The sequence below is a fragment of the Emys orbicularis genome, chromosome 8, assembly GCF_028017835.1.
Source record: "Emys orbicularis isolate rEmyOrb1 chromosome 8, rEmyOrb1.hap1, whole genome shotgun sequence".
Taxonomy (NCBI): Eukaryota; Metazoa; Chordata; order Testudines; family Emydidae; genus Emys; species Emys orbicularis.
The window spans coordinates 22,281,399-22,297,067 of NC_088690.1; the positions used below are offsets into that span (position 1 = coordinate 22,281,399).

Genomic DNA, 15,669 nt, shown 5'->3' on the forward strand with positions numbered 1-15,669 from the left:
TGTGCTCCAAGCAGTTGGCAATCAAAAGCAGAAGTGTCACAAATTATTTAAAAACATGTAGTTCACAAAATGTGTCTGCATACATCACATGCTTTGAAAGAAATTCCCCACCCCATTACTAGCCTCTCCACCACCTACTTCCCACAAGGAGAAGAGAAGATCCCTGGCCTCACTTCTCACAGGAACCAGAACAACAGGACTGGGCAGGAAAATCTCTAGATGGGGTATGTGTACCCCATGGGATTTTCTTTGGAAAGAACAAGGCAGCAGCAGTAGGGGTAACATTTCAAATGAAAGATTTAGCTACATCATACTGGTTTGCAATCCAGTGCTTTGTCTCTGCAGAAGCCTATGTACCTCGCAGCTTTTTGGGTCTGACCCAAAGCCTATTGAAATCAATAGGAGTCTTTCCACTGACCTCACTGAGCTTTGCATTGAGCTCCTAATGCCTGCAGGAATTTGAAAACAAATTTCGCAGACCCTCCAACTCAGACCCGACATAACACAGAAGAGCAGTCAGATTTCAGTCTGATTTGTTTTTAGGGTTAGTGCTTTGCGAAATGAAATAGTAAAACAAGAAGGTCGAATGCCTCTTAGGTGCCACAAGTACTCCTGTTATTTTTGCGGATACAGACTAACACGGCTGCTACTCTGAAACCTGTCTTTGTAAGTTATTGACCAACAGAACTGAAACTCTGAACATAAAGAAGATTTCCCTGGAGAGCACATTTCTTTGCAGAGATGACAAAAAGGTTAGGCTAGTGGTGATATTCAGCTAAAACTTAGTGGGAACCTGCCACAAAGCCAAACACATTAAACTACAATTTATCAGTCAATAAAGAAAATAACGTAGAGTTTAATGATAAAACAGCCTGTAAAAATTCTCACTGAATTTCTATGCAGCCTGTGACAAACTGTGCATGATTTCAAACAACAATATTTTAAATAATTGAAACCTATTAATAGTAGCTACTCATGGGATTGCTATGTTCCTGGATGGTATAGCAGTTGGCCACATACACAATGAGCTTAATAGCGATAAATCCTAATAGGGACTCAGATTTTACTGCCAGATTAAACAGGCAAACATAGTTAGCAGGTGACTTAATACAGCTTTCATTATATCAATAAAATATTATAGTATCAAATAATTATCCTGGGCAGAAAAAAAGAGAGCAAAAAGCTGTCATGGATCAAAACCAAATCTCCGCACAACTAGACTAACAAAGCTTTATTCAGAGGTTGAAAGACATGATGTGATCTTCAAGAGTGCGTCCCTTTACTCATTGCTTTATGCATATGGAGTGTTAGCCAGAGGTGAGGGGGTGGTGGCAGCAGCAGCTTTTAGGCCATTAGCAGTGGCATTATGGAGAGCACCAGCATGCGTACACATCATGAAGTGAAGCTAACTTGTTTCTGCCTTTTACACCCTGGTGGGTACTGTCTAATCTATGTGGATGAATAATGCATAAGGTGCTAAATGTTCAGTCTGTATATGTTTTTGTGCAGCTCAAATACACATTCAAATTAAGGAATTTCTCTCAGACTATACTCAAAATCCAATTTGCAGTCAGTCATTCCATGGACAGTATACAGGTAGGGGATGTGTTAAGTGGATCATTACATATTTGATGTATGCCACACAATCTGCTGCAGAGATTAATTATATGGCAATACAACAATTATGATTACATCCCTGTAGCACAGGTGTGTCATACTGTGTGTTTATAGATAGCTATAGCTAGGGCCGGCTCCAGCTTTTTTGCCGCCCCAAGCTCTTTGGCGGCAATTCGGCGGCCGGTCCTTCCCTCCGAGAGGGACTGAGGGACCCGCCGCCAAATTGCTGCCGAAGACCTAGACGTGCCGCCCCTTTCCATTGGCTGCCCCAAGCACCTGCTTCCTTCGCTGGTGCCTGGAGCCGGCCCTGGCTATAGCCACAGTCAGGTCTAGCTATAGATTTACTACAGATATATAATTGCATATGTAATGTATCGTAACAAATTCAAGGTTACTAATGATGAATTGAAAACTAAAGTGCATATATGGCAGGACTTTGGGATTAAAAACAGAGTATTATCTCCATTATCTGTAGTAGTATTAGATCTTTACAAAAGGCTGGAGGTGAATATGCAATGTGCACTGTGTAAATTACAAAATGTCATGAAAATGTACCAGACCAAAGAGAAATTCTGCACACCTATTCTTACCATAATATAGTATTGACAATGATGGTACAAGTAAAGGTATTTTACTCACGTATCAAATTACTCACTTTGGAGAGTAAAATTTTCCCAATGCGGCATAAAAAAGTAAAGAATAAAATGGCCCAGTATTTTCTATTTAGAAGATGTAGGATAGTGCCATAAATGTCTCCTGTTTAATGATGCCCACTATACACACCTATGCATGTTTGACATTCCAGTAGAAGTCAGTGGTACACAAATCATGCATAGTAAATGTGACTGAGCAATACACGTATTACTACATGTTATGTGGAGATCACAAAGACTTAATTTTAAACTTAAATATATAATATTCTTTTTTTACATTGCAGGCATGGAGCTTAATTTATTAAAAATATTGTTTGGGTGTGAATTTTTATGTGGGAATTGGGGCACAATCTAATCAACAAACATAAATTAAGGGCATGGGCTGGTGCTTAATGGCACGTAGGAATGTTTGAGACAAGATTATAAGCATGTCGCAATAACCATAAGTTCACAGTTGGATGATTTTTCAACAGAGTACAGTAGTTCAGTTTTGCTGCAGAAATTAAATTAGCACAGAATATACTGTCACATTGCACACACATCCTGCTATCCAGTACCTCCTCTTCCCAATGTAACCACTAACCTTTTTCCCGCAGCTGTTCATGATGATTTACATTTTATAATCATTATTACTATTACTTCAAGGATTTCTCTCTCATGCCAAAAGACTTGACACAAGTAACAAGTATGAATGGATCATTTAATCCACCACTTACAGGAAGTAATATCTGGGTAGTTACGTGGTAGTTGTTTAATAGGGCACAGCAACAGACAATTTCTCCTCTACAGTGAAGCTCTTAAAAAGGTACCATTTATATTTTTGCATTTGGCTAAAGTATTGGCCGTAGTCCCCATTCTATGCACAGATGATACATAGGATGGGGATTACTACAAATACCTTGCACAATAATAAACAGATACAATTATGGTTACTTAGCACAGTAACTATGGTTCAAGATGATTGCCTGAATGATCTGCCTGTTGCTCTCATTAAAAATGAGGGTGGGGGAGAGCAGATCCAATGGCCACTTAATTCCTCCCACTAATTCAAGAATCTGTGATAAAACTCAAATAGTGGGAAAAGATGGCAGGAGGCCATACAGGAAAACATCTCAAAGAAAATCACAATTATTGTTGTAACTATCCATTTTTCCTTGAGCACTATTTACATGGATCCATGCTGCAGGAGACTGACAAATAGTCTCAGACCTAAAGAGATGGATCTAAGGAGTTTCTTAAAGAAATGTTACAGAACTATTCTCACAAAGTGAGTGTCTGCTCTACAGGCTAAGCCCAAGGAGCAATGCTGCATGAAGGTATGAACAGAAATCCAGAGTCTTGCATATCTCTATCACAGAGACATTTCTGAGATATACTTAGAGGCTGCCTTAGAGCTGGTGGAATGAGCCCTTATGATAATGGAATCCCTACTATATCATAACAAGAGTCTGATCCACTTTGATACCTTGAATAGAAATGGATTGACCTGTACTATACAAATAATCTGTCTGATCTGTGGAATAGCATAGTTCTATTCAGATAGCAACTCAAATCCTTCCTATCAATGTAACCTAACCTCCCTGGGTAGGCCTGAGGGGGAAAAACCAGGCAAATTGACAGATTGATTTAACTGGAAATCAGAATCATTTTAGAGAGAATGTAGGGTGAGAATTAAGGATCAATGTATCCACAGTAACAGCACATAATGTAGATCACCTGTTAGTGCTGGAATCTCACTGAATCTCTGAGCCAATGTGGTCTATGCCAGGAATGCAGTTTCTCAGGAGAGAAGGCAGGGTCTTTGGCTAGAGCATGGCATAAAAGAGCCCATGGTACTGGAACTCAAAGGCTGAGGGAGGCTCCTTTGCCAGTGCTGTATAAAAGGCCAATCATTTGAAGGCGGTTTTATGGTCTTTTAGAGTGTGCAAATGTAATGCTGACAGACCCCGGACATCAACGGGTGGGATTGAACCTGGGACTTCTAAAGTTAAATGCATGAGCCTCTACTGCATGAGCTAAAAGCCACATAGCTCTTAGTCAAGCTTGTAGCAGATTCATTAACCTCTAGTCTAGGTGCCACTAGAGGGGGGCAGAGCACCACCCCCAGCAGGCATAGTTTACGCAAAGAGTTCTCTGTTCTGCCTCTAAACAGAATGGGATTTCCAAAGGACAAGTATTCTCTTGCAATCTAATCTCCCCTGCGAATCCAGAAGAGCGTAGCCACAAGGACTGGCACACAGGGATGCTGTTGAGATGGACCAGGTTGCAGTGGCACTTGAATCATAAGTCACAAGTCATGTTTTGCTACCCAATGTCCTTCAACAATGTGAGCCGTAGCTTCTTTTTAGTTTTTCTCAGGAAACTGGCCCAGAAGAGGAGGGAATACGTCTTATTAGTGCATCCTCATTTGCAGCATAGCTGATACATATGGATTCTACCCTGGAAGGTCTAATTTCTTCTATACTCTTTTTCTGGCTGTCAAAAAGGTCAATCCAAACTGTCAAGACCTCTCTGAGGCAGCTCTCAAATCTCTTCTATAAGACTTGATACCTACAGGATGCAGCTGACATGGAGGCTGGATTTAACTACAGACCCCTTCTAACTCAAAAATCCTCTTATTTTCTGAGGGGGCCATTAGGCTAGGGTGCCTCATCTGAACAATGTAGCACAAACAATAAAACTTTCCTTGGAGCAAATAAAAATTGAAGTCCAACATCTAAGCCAGCCTCTCTAAGAGTTCTTGATCACTTTTAAGGTCATCCGTATGGTGGGACTAGCAGTGGTGCCACAGAATTGTTTGCTGAAGAAGAGGACAGAGGTAGAGTATCAGTGTGCCCTTCATCCTCTCGCTCCTCTGAGGAGGAGGATGGTTGAGAAGTCAGCTGCTGGCATTAAGGCTGTGAGGTTTTCTTTTGGTGAATGAGATCTCACAGGAAGCAGCTTTTTCTTCTTAAGTGCCACCAAAACATTAATGGGTGGGTGGAATACTGGTATAGGCAGTAAAATTAATGTCCCGCATTACAGGTTCACTGAACGTTCTTCTGTTTGAGATACCCAAACTTTTCCATACTCTTTCTACCATTACTAATTAAAAACAGAAAAAATATACCTGACTATATTAACCATAAAATACATGAGTCCCTTATTTGTAAAATCAACCAACCAACCAACCATCTGTATATATTATGTCACACATACAGGTATCTCACCTCACATTTCCAGTCAGTGAACTGCAGAGCATAATACTGTAGGAGATATATGTTTTAGCAGTAAATATTGTGACTACTTGTTTTTTGTGGAACAGCAGAGTAAGTATTTGTGTAAAACCTGTATTAGTGGTTAGAGTTAAAGTTAGACCCACAGGACAGTTTCACAAATTTGTTTTCAGGAAAATGCTTTCTGTTTTTATTTAAAACTATGTTAAATTTAGAAGAAGACTCTGCATATTTAAACAAGGACTATTCCTTTCTCCACCAACTCCCTGCCTTCTTCCTCTGTAAATGGAACCTTTTATCCTGGGTACATATCATAACAATACTTGTTCCCTTGAGAAAATGGGTTTAATGAATCATAAAATCCACTTCACTCACAGAAAAGCCTGCTTTCTTCCTCTTTTTAAGTGCTCAAACTCTGTGGAAAATCTGCTTAAATGGTGCAAAATATTTGATGAATAGGGCCCATAGATGGCAGGATGGGACCATCCAATTAGCGCACACACTAAAGTGATGCCTTGGGAGGATCATTCAGTTCATATACTCGTATTTCTGTGTTTTCTTTATACATTTGGAAAAGAACATATTTGGAATATACCAAGGATTTAGCCATGAATAATTAGCAAACTGCCATTCATTATTAATTTATTGGAACCACTGGGTCTCTGTGTTTTTTTCTGCAAAGTTCACTTTATTCATAGAATCATAGAATAGAATGCTGATTGATTTTTAATAGCTAGATCTTACACTTTCAGAACCCATCGTGTTCTTCAATTAGTGATGTGGCAAAGCTCAAAATATCCACAGAAGCTGGAATATCTGGATGAGCCCCCAAAAAGTCAGATTCACATGCAAATCTGTTCTGATTTATTTCCCAGCTTCCCACTTCCTGTAAATGATCCTGACCAGTTTCTTCTGCTCACAATAGTATCTGGGATACCTTTCCCCTGCTTAGAAAACAACTGCCTCAGGCAGGGGTTTCCCCTCTACTCCTCCCACCCAGCTTGCATTACTATTCCATAGTTATGTAACTCTCTTAACCCAGACACCCACTTGTGGCCTGATCACTCTCCTCTCCTTCCAAACCAGCTGCCTGGACCATATGAAGAGATTCTGTACCTTATAATTCAGCTGTCCCCACACCCACTTCCTGCCTCTGCTGGCTTAAGCCTGAATGTACACATCACTGATACTCATGCTCTCCTTGCTAGTAATCCTATGTTAAGTATTCTTGTATTTCTTAATAGCCTTAATTTGAACCCATTTAAAGAATACTTTGCTGCCGAGATACTACTACAAGAGAATACGCAAAGGTCTGACCACCCCTCCCCTAAGAAAGGGGTACTGGCTCTTGATAACTGAGATGTCATGTACCTACTATATATGAATCTGCAGATGAAGAAAATGCAGGCTTTCTACTGTCATATTTAAAGAAGTTCCTTTTAAAAATGCATACATAGAAGCATCCAATTAGCAATTACTCAGAGACATTGGGCAATTTGCCAATACCTAATAGCAGAGGTGTGTAGTCTTTTGCACTCAATATTTGCTGCTTTTGTACTACAGAAGGGCTTTGTGACAGAATCCTGATAAAATCATTTGTCTTCGTACACTGAATGTGGTTCTGTAGAAGAACTCAGAAGTACATCCAACAGGGGCTCTGCAATCTCAGTAATTATTGGCAGCTTTTCTAATAACACTATTCTAACCACTCAATGGCTCATTTTGTAACATACTAATGCATTCACTCTTCATTTTTATTAATATACATTTAAATAAGACATCAAAGACTAATTTGTAAAATATTTTAGGCAATGTTGCCATCAGATTATGTTTATCCCTGCAACTGATATGTTTCATCGTCAAATAACTCTTTACTGTTAACTGAAAAAAACCCTCTAGAACAATGGTTTGCAGATTATGGTGTTACACATTGCTATATCTCTGACTTTCACCAAACCAAACTGTATCTTTTAGAGAGAAAACTCTCTCTGTCATGTAAGCATAGAATCAAATACTTAATTGAATCACTACTCAAGGAATTTTGCATGAGAATCTCTCTTCCTGGTTCCTGGGACTCAGGATCATGTCAAAGGAACAATCTCAAAAATCCTATACAGCAAACAGGAAAACATCAAAAAAGAGCTCTCCAACCTAGAGACTTTCATAAATAACCAACCTTCCACACAAACGGACTTTACTAAAATAAGACAGGAGATCTACATTACACACTCCACCTCTCTACAAAGGAAAAAGGACTGTAAGCTGTCTAAAATCCTACCTGCCACATGGGGCCACAACAATGGTACCCCTAACTCACCCAGCAATATTGTAAATTTATCCAGCTACACATTCAACCCAGCAGAAGAGTCTGTCCTATCTCGGGGACTCTCTTTTTGCCCCACCGCCCCCACGAACATGATACAGTTCTGCAGTGATCTGGAAGCCTACTTTCGCCATCTCCGACTCAAAGAATACTTTCAAGATAACACTGAACAGTGCATTGATACACAGATACCCTCTCACCAACAGCACAAGAAGAAGAACTCCACCTGGACTCCTGAGGGTCGAAATGACAGTCTGGACCTATACATAGAATGCTTCTGCTGATGTGCACAGGAAGAAATTGTGGAAAAACAACATCGCTTGCCTCATAACCTAAGTTGTGCAGAACGCAATGCCATCCAAAGCCTCAGAAACAACCCTGACATTATCATCAAAGAGGCTGATAAAGGAGGTGCTGTTGTCATCATGAACAGGTCTGACTGCCATAAGGAGGCTGCCAGACAACTCTCCAATACCAAATTCTACAGGCCACTTTCCTCAGATCCCACTGAGGAATACACTAAGAAACTGCACCATCTACTCAGGACACTCCCTACACCACACAGGAACAAATCAACATACCCTTAGAGCCCCAACCGGGGTTATTCTATCTACTACCCAAGATCCACAAACCTGGAAATCCTGGACACCCCATCATCTCTGGAATTGTCACTCTCACTGAAGGACTGTCCGGATATGTGGACGCTCTACTCAGACCCTACGCCACCAGCACTCCCAGCTATCTCCGTGACACCACTGATTTCCTGAGAAAACGACAATGCATTGGTGATCTTCCAGAAAACACCATCCTAATCACCATGGATGTAGAGGCTCTCTACACAAACATACCACACACAGAGGGAATACAAGCTGTCAGGAACAGTATCCCTGATGATGCCACAGCACAACTGGTTGCTGAGCTCTGTGACTTTATCCTCACGCACAATTATTTCAAATTTAGTGACAATATATACCTCCAGACCAGTGGCACCGCTATGGGCACCCACATGGTCCCACAATATGCCAACATTTTTATGGCTGACCTGGAACAATGCTTCCTCAGCTCTCGTCCACTCACGCCCCTTCTCTACCTATGCTACATTGATGACAGACAACCTGCCCACAGACAACCCACCAACCTTAAGCATATTCTCACCAGCAACCACACACTGCACCATAGTAACTCTAACTCAGAAACCAATCCATGCAACAAACCTCAATGCCAACTCTGCCCACATATCTACACCAGCGACGCCATTACAGGACCTAATCAGATCAGCCACAACATCACCGGTTCATTCATCTGCACTTCCACCAATGTAATATACGCCATCATGTGCCAGCAATGCCCCTCTGCTATGTACATCGGCCAAACTGGACAGTCCCTACGTAAAAGGATAAATGGACACAAGTCAGATATTAGGAATGGCAATATACAAAAACCTGTAGGAGAAAACTTCAATCTCCCTGGACACAAAATAGCAGATTTAAAGGTAGCCTCCTGCAGCAAAAAACTTCAGGACCAGACTCCAAAGAGAAACTGCTGAGCTTCAGTTCATTTGCAAATTTGACACCATCAGCTCAGGATTAAACAAAGACTGTGAATGGCTAGCCAACTACAAAAGCAGTTTCTCCTCCCTTGGTGTTCACACCTCAGTTGCTAGAAGAGGGCCTCATCCTCCCTGACTGAACTAACCTCATTATCTTTAGACTGATTCTTGCCTACATATTTATACCTGCCTCTGGAAATTTCCACTACGTGCATCTGACGAAGTGGGTATTCACCCACGAAAGCTTATGCTCCAATACATCTGTTAGTCTATAAGGTGCCACAGGACTCTTTGTTGCTTTTTACAGATCCAGACTAACATGGCTACCTCTCTGATACTCAAAAATCCTGAATTCCTTATTCTTGTGCAGTTCATTAACTCCTGACAAGCCATAACTTGATTTGTGTAACACTAATATAATACAACAAAATATTATAAAGTACCTCATCCTGTATTACTTGCACACTCAAAACTCTCAATGACGTTCACAGTGCAAATGTGACTATCATATTCTACAACATGAAATGCAGGATCAGACCCATGTTCCATTATTTTCTGTCATTCTGTTCCACTTTAGATCTGCCATTATCTTTTATGATGCAAAATTTCTGTTATTAACAACAATAATAATACTTTGCACTTTATATATCCCTGTCAATCCTTACATCTCTCTGAGTGCTTCACAAAGATGCTCAGCCTGTATCTACTATCATCATAATAGAACCATGATAGTATTTTCCAGCTCTCCGTTCTATTCTGTTGCTGCTGGCACACAGACTTTGGCTGACCTCTGAGCTGCCTCCCAAACCAGCTGTTACTTCAAGTGAACTAGTTTTCAAGCATAGGAAGGGCTCATATGACCCTGCATCTCCAAGGACAGGCTCCCACACATGATGTGATACATCTCTCTTCCCTCATTACGCCTCCACCCATCTGAATTGGCTTCTGCAACACCTGAACTTGCTCCTGCACATGAACTGGGGAGTGAAGGAAACTATACAATACTGTTTCATTCCCTGAACTGACTCTGGCTTGTCCCTGAACTAGAGGTTATCAAGGGGGCAGAATTTCTTTACAGATACAAATTTCATAAAAATTTTAACAAATTTTCATTTGCCTATTTTCACTTTTCTGACTTTCACCTGCCCAAATTCTGGTCCCATACAAATTTTGATTACATCCAAACAGTATGGAATGCACTATGGACCTGATCTTCACCAGATTCTTCTTCTGTTTGTGCTGCTCCAGCAGTGCAAATCAGGTGGAAAGATGGTTTAACAGCTGGAGATTCCTTGATGTGGTGTAAGTCCCCATGTGGCACAGAGCTGTTGTAGTTGGCTTTACAACACCCTCTTCCCACCAACCCAGGCTTAAGGGACAGAGCCAGATGCTTCTGTACACTAGTAATCCTTGGCCAGCAGAACAACCCGTTTGCTAGTAATGGGCAATGCAACTTAGAGTCATTCAAAGGCTGAATTTCACCAGGAAGTGAGCTGGGTGTGTAAAGGTGGCCTCTAGTCATCTTTGCTCCTCACTTGCGCTGAGCAGAGATTAAACATATTTTAGGATTCAGCCATATGTCTTTAATAGACACAATAACAACAGCTGTACAAGTAAATGAGCTTTCCCCCCAAATTCAGGTATGTTCGTATCAATAAAAGTATGCCACATTTTATCCAATTTGTTTGGAAATTTAGGGGAAGCTCTACTACTTACATTTACTCTAAACTCTCATGTGGAATGTTATTGTTTTGGGAGGATGGGGTGTATAGTATGGGGTGTCTTGTATTTTAGGTTAAAAACATTTGTAACCATTTTCTCATTTGGTTAATGACATCTCAAACGTTAAATACATTCTCCCTGTTGACGCAATATAAATAGGCTTCATACTACTCTATGATGATTCAGACTCTTTTCTTCTGCTTTAAATAATAAAATATCAGGGCTTAAATTCTCCAGGGATTATTTCCTGGAGCCCCTGTGCCACCCCCGCCCCCATTCGGGGCTCGAGGCTTCAGCTGCAGGCTGGGAGGTCTCGTGGCTTTAGACCTGGGGAGTTGCCTAGACTCAGGGCTTTAGCCCTGGGCTTAGGGAGCTGGGGCTTCTTCCCAGCAGGAGGCACTGGGGCTCCTGCGGGTTTGAAAATATTGACCAGAGTTCCACTCTGGATGGCTCCACCTGAATATAAGCCCTGGAAGAGATAGGAAATAACTGGACTATTAAGACACTTCAAGGGTATAAGTTAGGAGTCTCAGGATTTAAGCATTTATTTCTACTGAGACACTGGACTCACAATTTTTTTAAAAATAAAAAATGTACCAAATTTTGAAAATAGTTCACATCTTTTCTGAATTCCTTTTTCACCATTAAATTTGTTATATTAAAATACTGTAAATTAATACCCATAATTCACCTGATAGACAATACATATCTCCAGATATCACTATCACAGATGTCACAGATCAGCTACAGAAGTAGTGCAACCACAGATGAATGCCTTAACTCTAAAAGTAGAAGATAATTGAAATAGGATATTTGAGACTCATTCTATGCAAAAGAAATTGGGTGTTAACCACCAAGCTACTCTGCTTTGTCCATCACAACCACTCTTGGCTTTTCAGAAAGATTCAATCTTAAATTCAGAAAGGTTTTCTGAGGAATTTATGAGAACTGGTCTGTAGATTGGGAAAAATGTGTCAGAATAAAATCTGTAGGATAGAGTTATGAGACAGTTCACCTCCATGAGTGTAATCCCTGGCTGTGCATGTTCAGGTATTACTTCCTTGAACAGACTGGAAGGTTTTCTTGTTTTGTTCACAGTAAAATCTTCGGCATGCATTATTGGTATTCCATGGAGATGGATTTTGTCATGCTAATTTCATGCTTGCAATAAGACCTTGGATTTTTGCATCTCCAGTATGTAAAGTTTTGAATCTTTCTTGGACATCTCAAGGAGAGAGCATGAGAAGACAACAGATTCTACTCCATCAGAATAGTGAAAAAGAGACAGAAACCAAGCTTAGCATCATGTGTAGTAGCAATCCCCCGCCACTAAACATGTGGTGCTTTTGGATTCACTTAAAGCTTCCCTCCATCCCCCAAATAAAGGGCTTTCTAAAGCTCAATGTATTATTTTCAGAAAGTGAGTAGTTAGATTTGTGTATTTGCAGTTATTAAGGAATGTATGCTATGGTATTCACACTCCCTGTGAAAAAAAACCAAAACAATCATGCTGAATTCTTATACTTTTCCATCCACAACTGTAGAGAAACAAACACAATTATGAACATTTTGCCATACATCCATGTTACTTACGGTTGAGAGGCAGGCTGGCATTGGTCACCCCCAGCTTGTTGGCAGCGACACATGTGTAGTTGCCGAAATGCTCCTCTGTTACATTGGTGACAGTGAGAAGTGATCTTGTACTATAGTTTTTAATAGTAATTCCATGTTTACCATTGATCAGTCTAGAAGGCAAAAGGAAAATCTTCTGTAAATCATATGCCTGAAGCAATCATGTTTGCATTTTCTTTATTTGCTTATGATGCCTGACTACTAACAGGAGCTAACAGTGGGGAACTAGCCAGTGGAATAAAGCTAACACAATGGCAGAGCTGGGGAGCACTGGCAAAGCAATAACTGGATAGTATTACATTGATACAATTTCCTGCCAATTCGTTCTACAGTCTACGGACAATAATACGATGTAATGCTTACTTTCATCTAACTACCACTGCCCTATATCACAAACCATATAGTATGACAATAGAAAGCCCAGCTTTTAAATCTTGGCACCTTAATAGGAAGGTGAAATCCTGTACTTGGATATTCAAATTGGCACATAACTGTTTAAAATATATAACTGAGTGTCCAAGTAAAGTAGTGTTGTGATAAATTTAAGTGCCAAGTCTGAAAATTGAGCCATTAATGCTAACAAACAAAGTATAAAGCAAAGTCATCCAATTATCATAGTGTGGTCACAACAGCATCTACACAGCCTGTGGAAGCGAGCTTCCCAGATCAGGTTGATGGCCTTGGTTTGCAGGGCTCACACTACCACACTACAATTAAATGCATAGACATGGCTCAAGTTGGAGATTGGGCTCTGAAGCCTATGGAGAGGGGTCCTCCAGCCTGAGCGGCAACTTTGAAGTGCTGAGCACTGCTCTACTTTCCTTTGTCCTGCAGCACAAAGAAAACAGAAAGCATCCAGTTTGCATCTTTCCAGGTGAGGATTCGCCTGGTTTGAGGAAGTTTCCAGCTCCTGAGATGAAGGGCAAAGTGCCCCTTATAATAAGGCTCAAAATAAGGCTCACTTCTCCCACATTTTTTTGTTTTGGCTTTGCTGGAGAGTCCCACGCTTCCAACTAGTCCCTGTCATGCAAAAATGGTAAAGAAGCGCAGAAAGAGTTACTTACTCCTAACGCCAAACAAGGGACTTTATTAGGAAAAGGGAAACAGTATTATTCCTATCTTTACTCTGCATCTCTCTTTGCTTTACAGGAAAGCTTTTGCATGCAACTTTTTCAAGATCCTCCTCATTGGTTGTGTAGTTGTTTCTCTAAACACAAACCAGGTGTCTAGAGGAGCAACTACTTGAATTTATGGTCATTCCACAACCATGGCTACCACATTGGAGAAAGGGATATTAACCAAGATAGAAGGGGAACAGTGTTTCCAGGCAAATGAACATCAATTTTTGAGTCTTCCCACTCTCTAGATTCACCAAAGATAAGGGATACATAATTCATCCTATGTAAAAAGCAGACACTGTAGTGATAAGCACCTGTACGGATAAGAGATAGCAAATATGATTTAATATCAAGGTTTTTTAAATGGCCCAGAAAAATCCTGGGGTTGAGGGGTAGCCATGGGTACCTGAGTTGAGAGGAAAATCTCAGTCTTTATCATTTATCATGGTAGGGAAGAATGCACAAGCTGCATCGAACCAAGTCAGACACAAGAGTTAGATATATGATGAAAATAACCAGCTATGCTTGATTACTCAGAGAATTGCTTATATTTCATATTAAGAGCAGAATTTTGGCTTATATAAACATGTTACTCTTTAATTTTGATATATGGAAGCAGAGAATTGTAAATCCAGGAGAGGGATGCAATCTTTTAATATTCTGCCTCAAAATGCAAATCTATCATTATTAATAGTACATCTGCATATTGATTATTGAATATTTTACTGCATTTCATTAACGCTTCTAGTTTTCATTTAATCACTATACTTTCCTGCATATAAATTAGATTTTCATTGCAGTGTGTACTTTATATTCTCAGTGTAAGTCAACACACTAAGAGTTCTGTACTGTTTTTTATATCTGTTGGCTGAGTGTATTGGCTAAACCATACACTGAAAAAGAATATATCAAATTCCAGTGGCTATGTACTGCCTTGTGGGCACTGTAAGTTCAGGAACAAAACTAAGATAACTTACTTGAAGAAAAGACAGAGGATTGAAAATTTGGTTTTGTGGGTAAGAAGAATAGTAACAAAATCCATTTTTACCTCCAGACTTGTGAAAGGCAAAATATATATTACTGTAAACGGCTATTTGCCTTCTGAAATTACAACTTTCTTTTCCTTCTTTTCCTCCACTACCCACAGAAAAACTGTGAAGCTCCTGCTTTGCAGTTCTGGGCTCCTCAAAAACTTACCACTTAGCTGTTGAACAGTGTACCATGTACGTAATGCCAAATTTACATGCAGCATTGCATCATATATCTAGTATGTCTTTCAAAATTTCAGTGCTAAATAGTACTTTGGTGCCGTAAAGACCATTTTCACTGCTCTAGTGATCAGCAGCAAAGAAGCTAATAGAAAGCTTTGCAGGAAGGGCCTTGCATTGGGTTTTACATTGCCCAGTCCAGTGGTCAGACCTGCCAAATGTAAGTGTTAAAGTCTTTTATGCTTTCATATAAACCCAACAGATGCCAGTGATCATGGCAGCTACAACAGAAGGATGTGAAAACAATATTAAACCTCTCCCCCAAAAAACCAAAAAAGTCAAACAAGAGAAAGTCTTTGGTCCACAAAGTTTGGGTCAGAGGAGAGAAAGATCCTCCAACACAGAGCCATGAGGTTCCAAGCAGTACAAGTCCTATTCTATCACACCAAAGCCCATCTGCATTACAAGTACTGACTTTGGTGTTGCGAACTGCTTTGGCCTCTCTCAAGCTCTCCAGATGTCTGGCCACATTGCCTTTTGTGCTTCCCAGGTGTTGCCAGCAGCATATTTTGGTTAGAGCTTTTAGTCTCCGAGGCCTAATCTACCTATTAAGACAGTCATCCTTTCCCTTT

The 15,669-nt window shown here is 40.3% G+C and overlaps 1 protein-coding gene across 1 annotated transcript in view; it reads right to left on the reverse strand.

Moving 5' to 3' along the window:
- The window catches only part of NEGR1 (neuronal growth regulator 1), a 612,585-nt gene that overhangs the window by 115,224 nt on the left and 481,692 nt on the right, over positions 1–15,669 (reverse strand). The window contains exon 6 of the mRNA XM_065409166.1: positions 12,673–12,824. Within this exon, the coding sequence (XP_065265238.1) occupies positions 12,673–12,824 (152 nt within the window). The remainder of the gene's footprint in view (positions 1–12,672; positions 12,825–15,669) is intronic.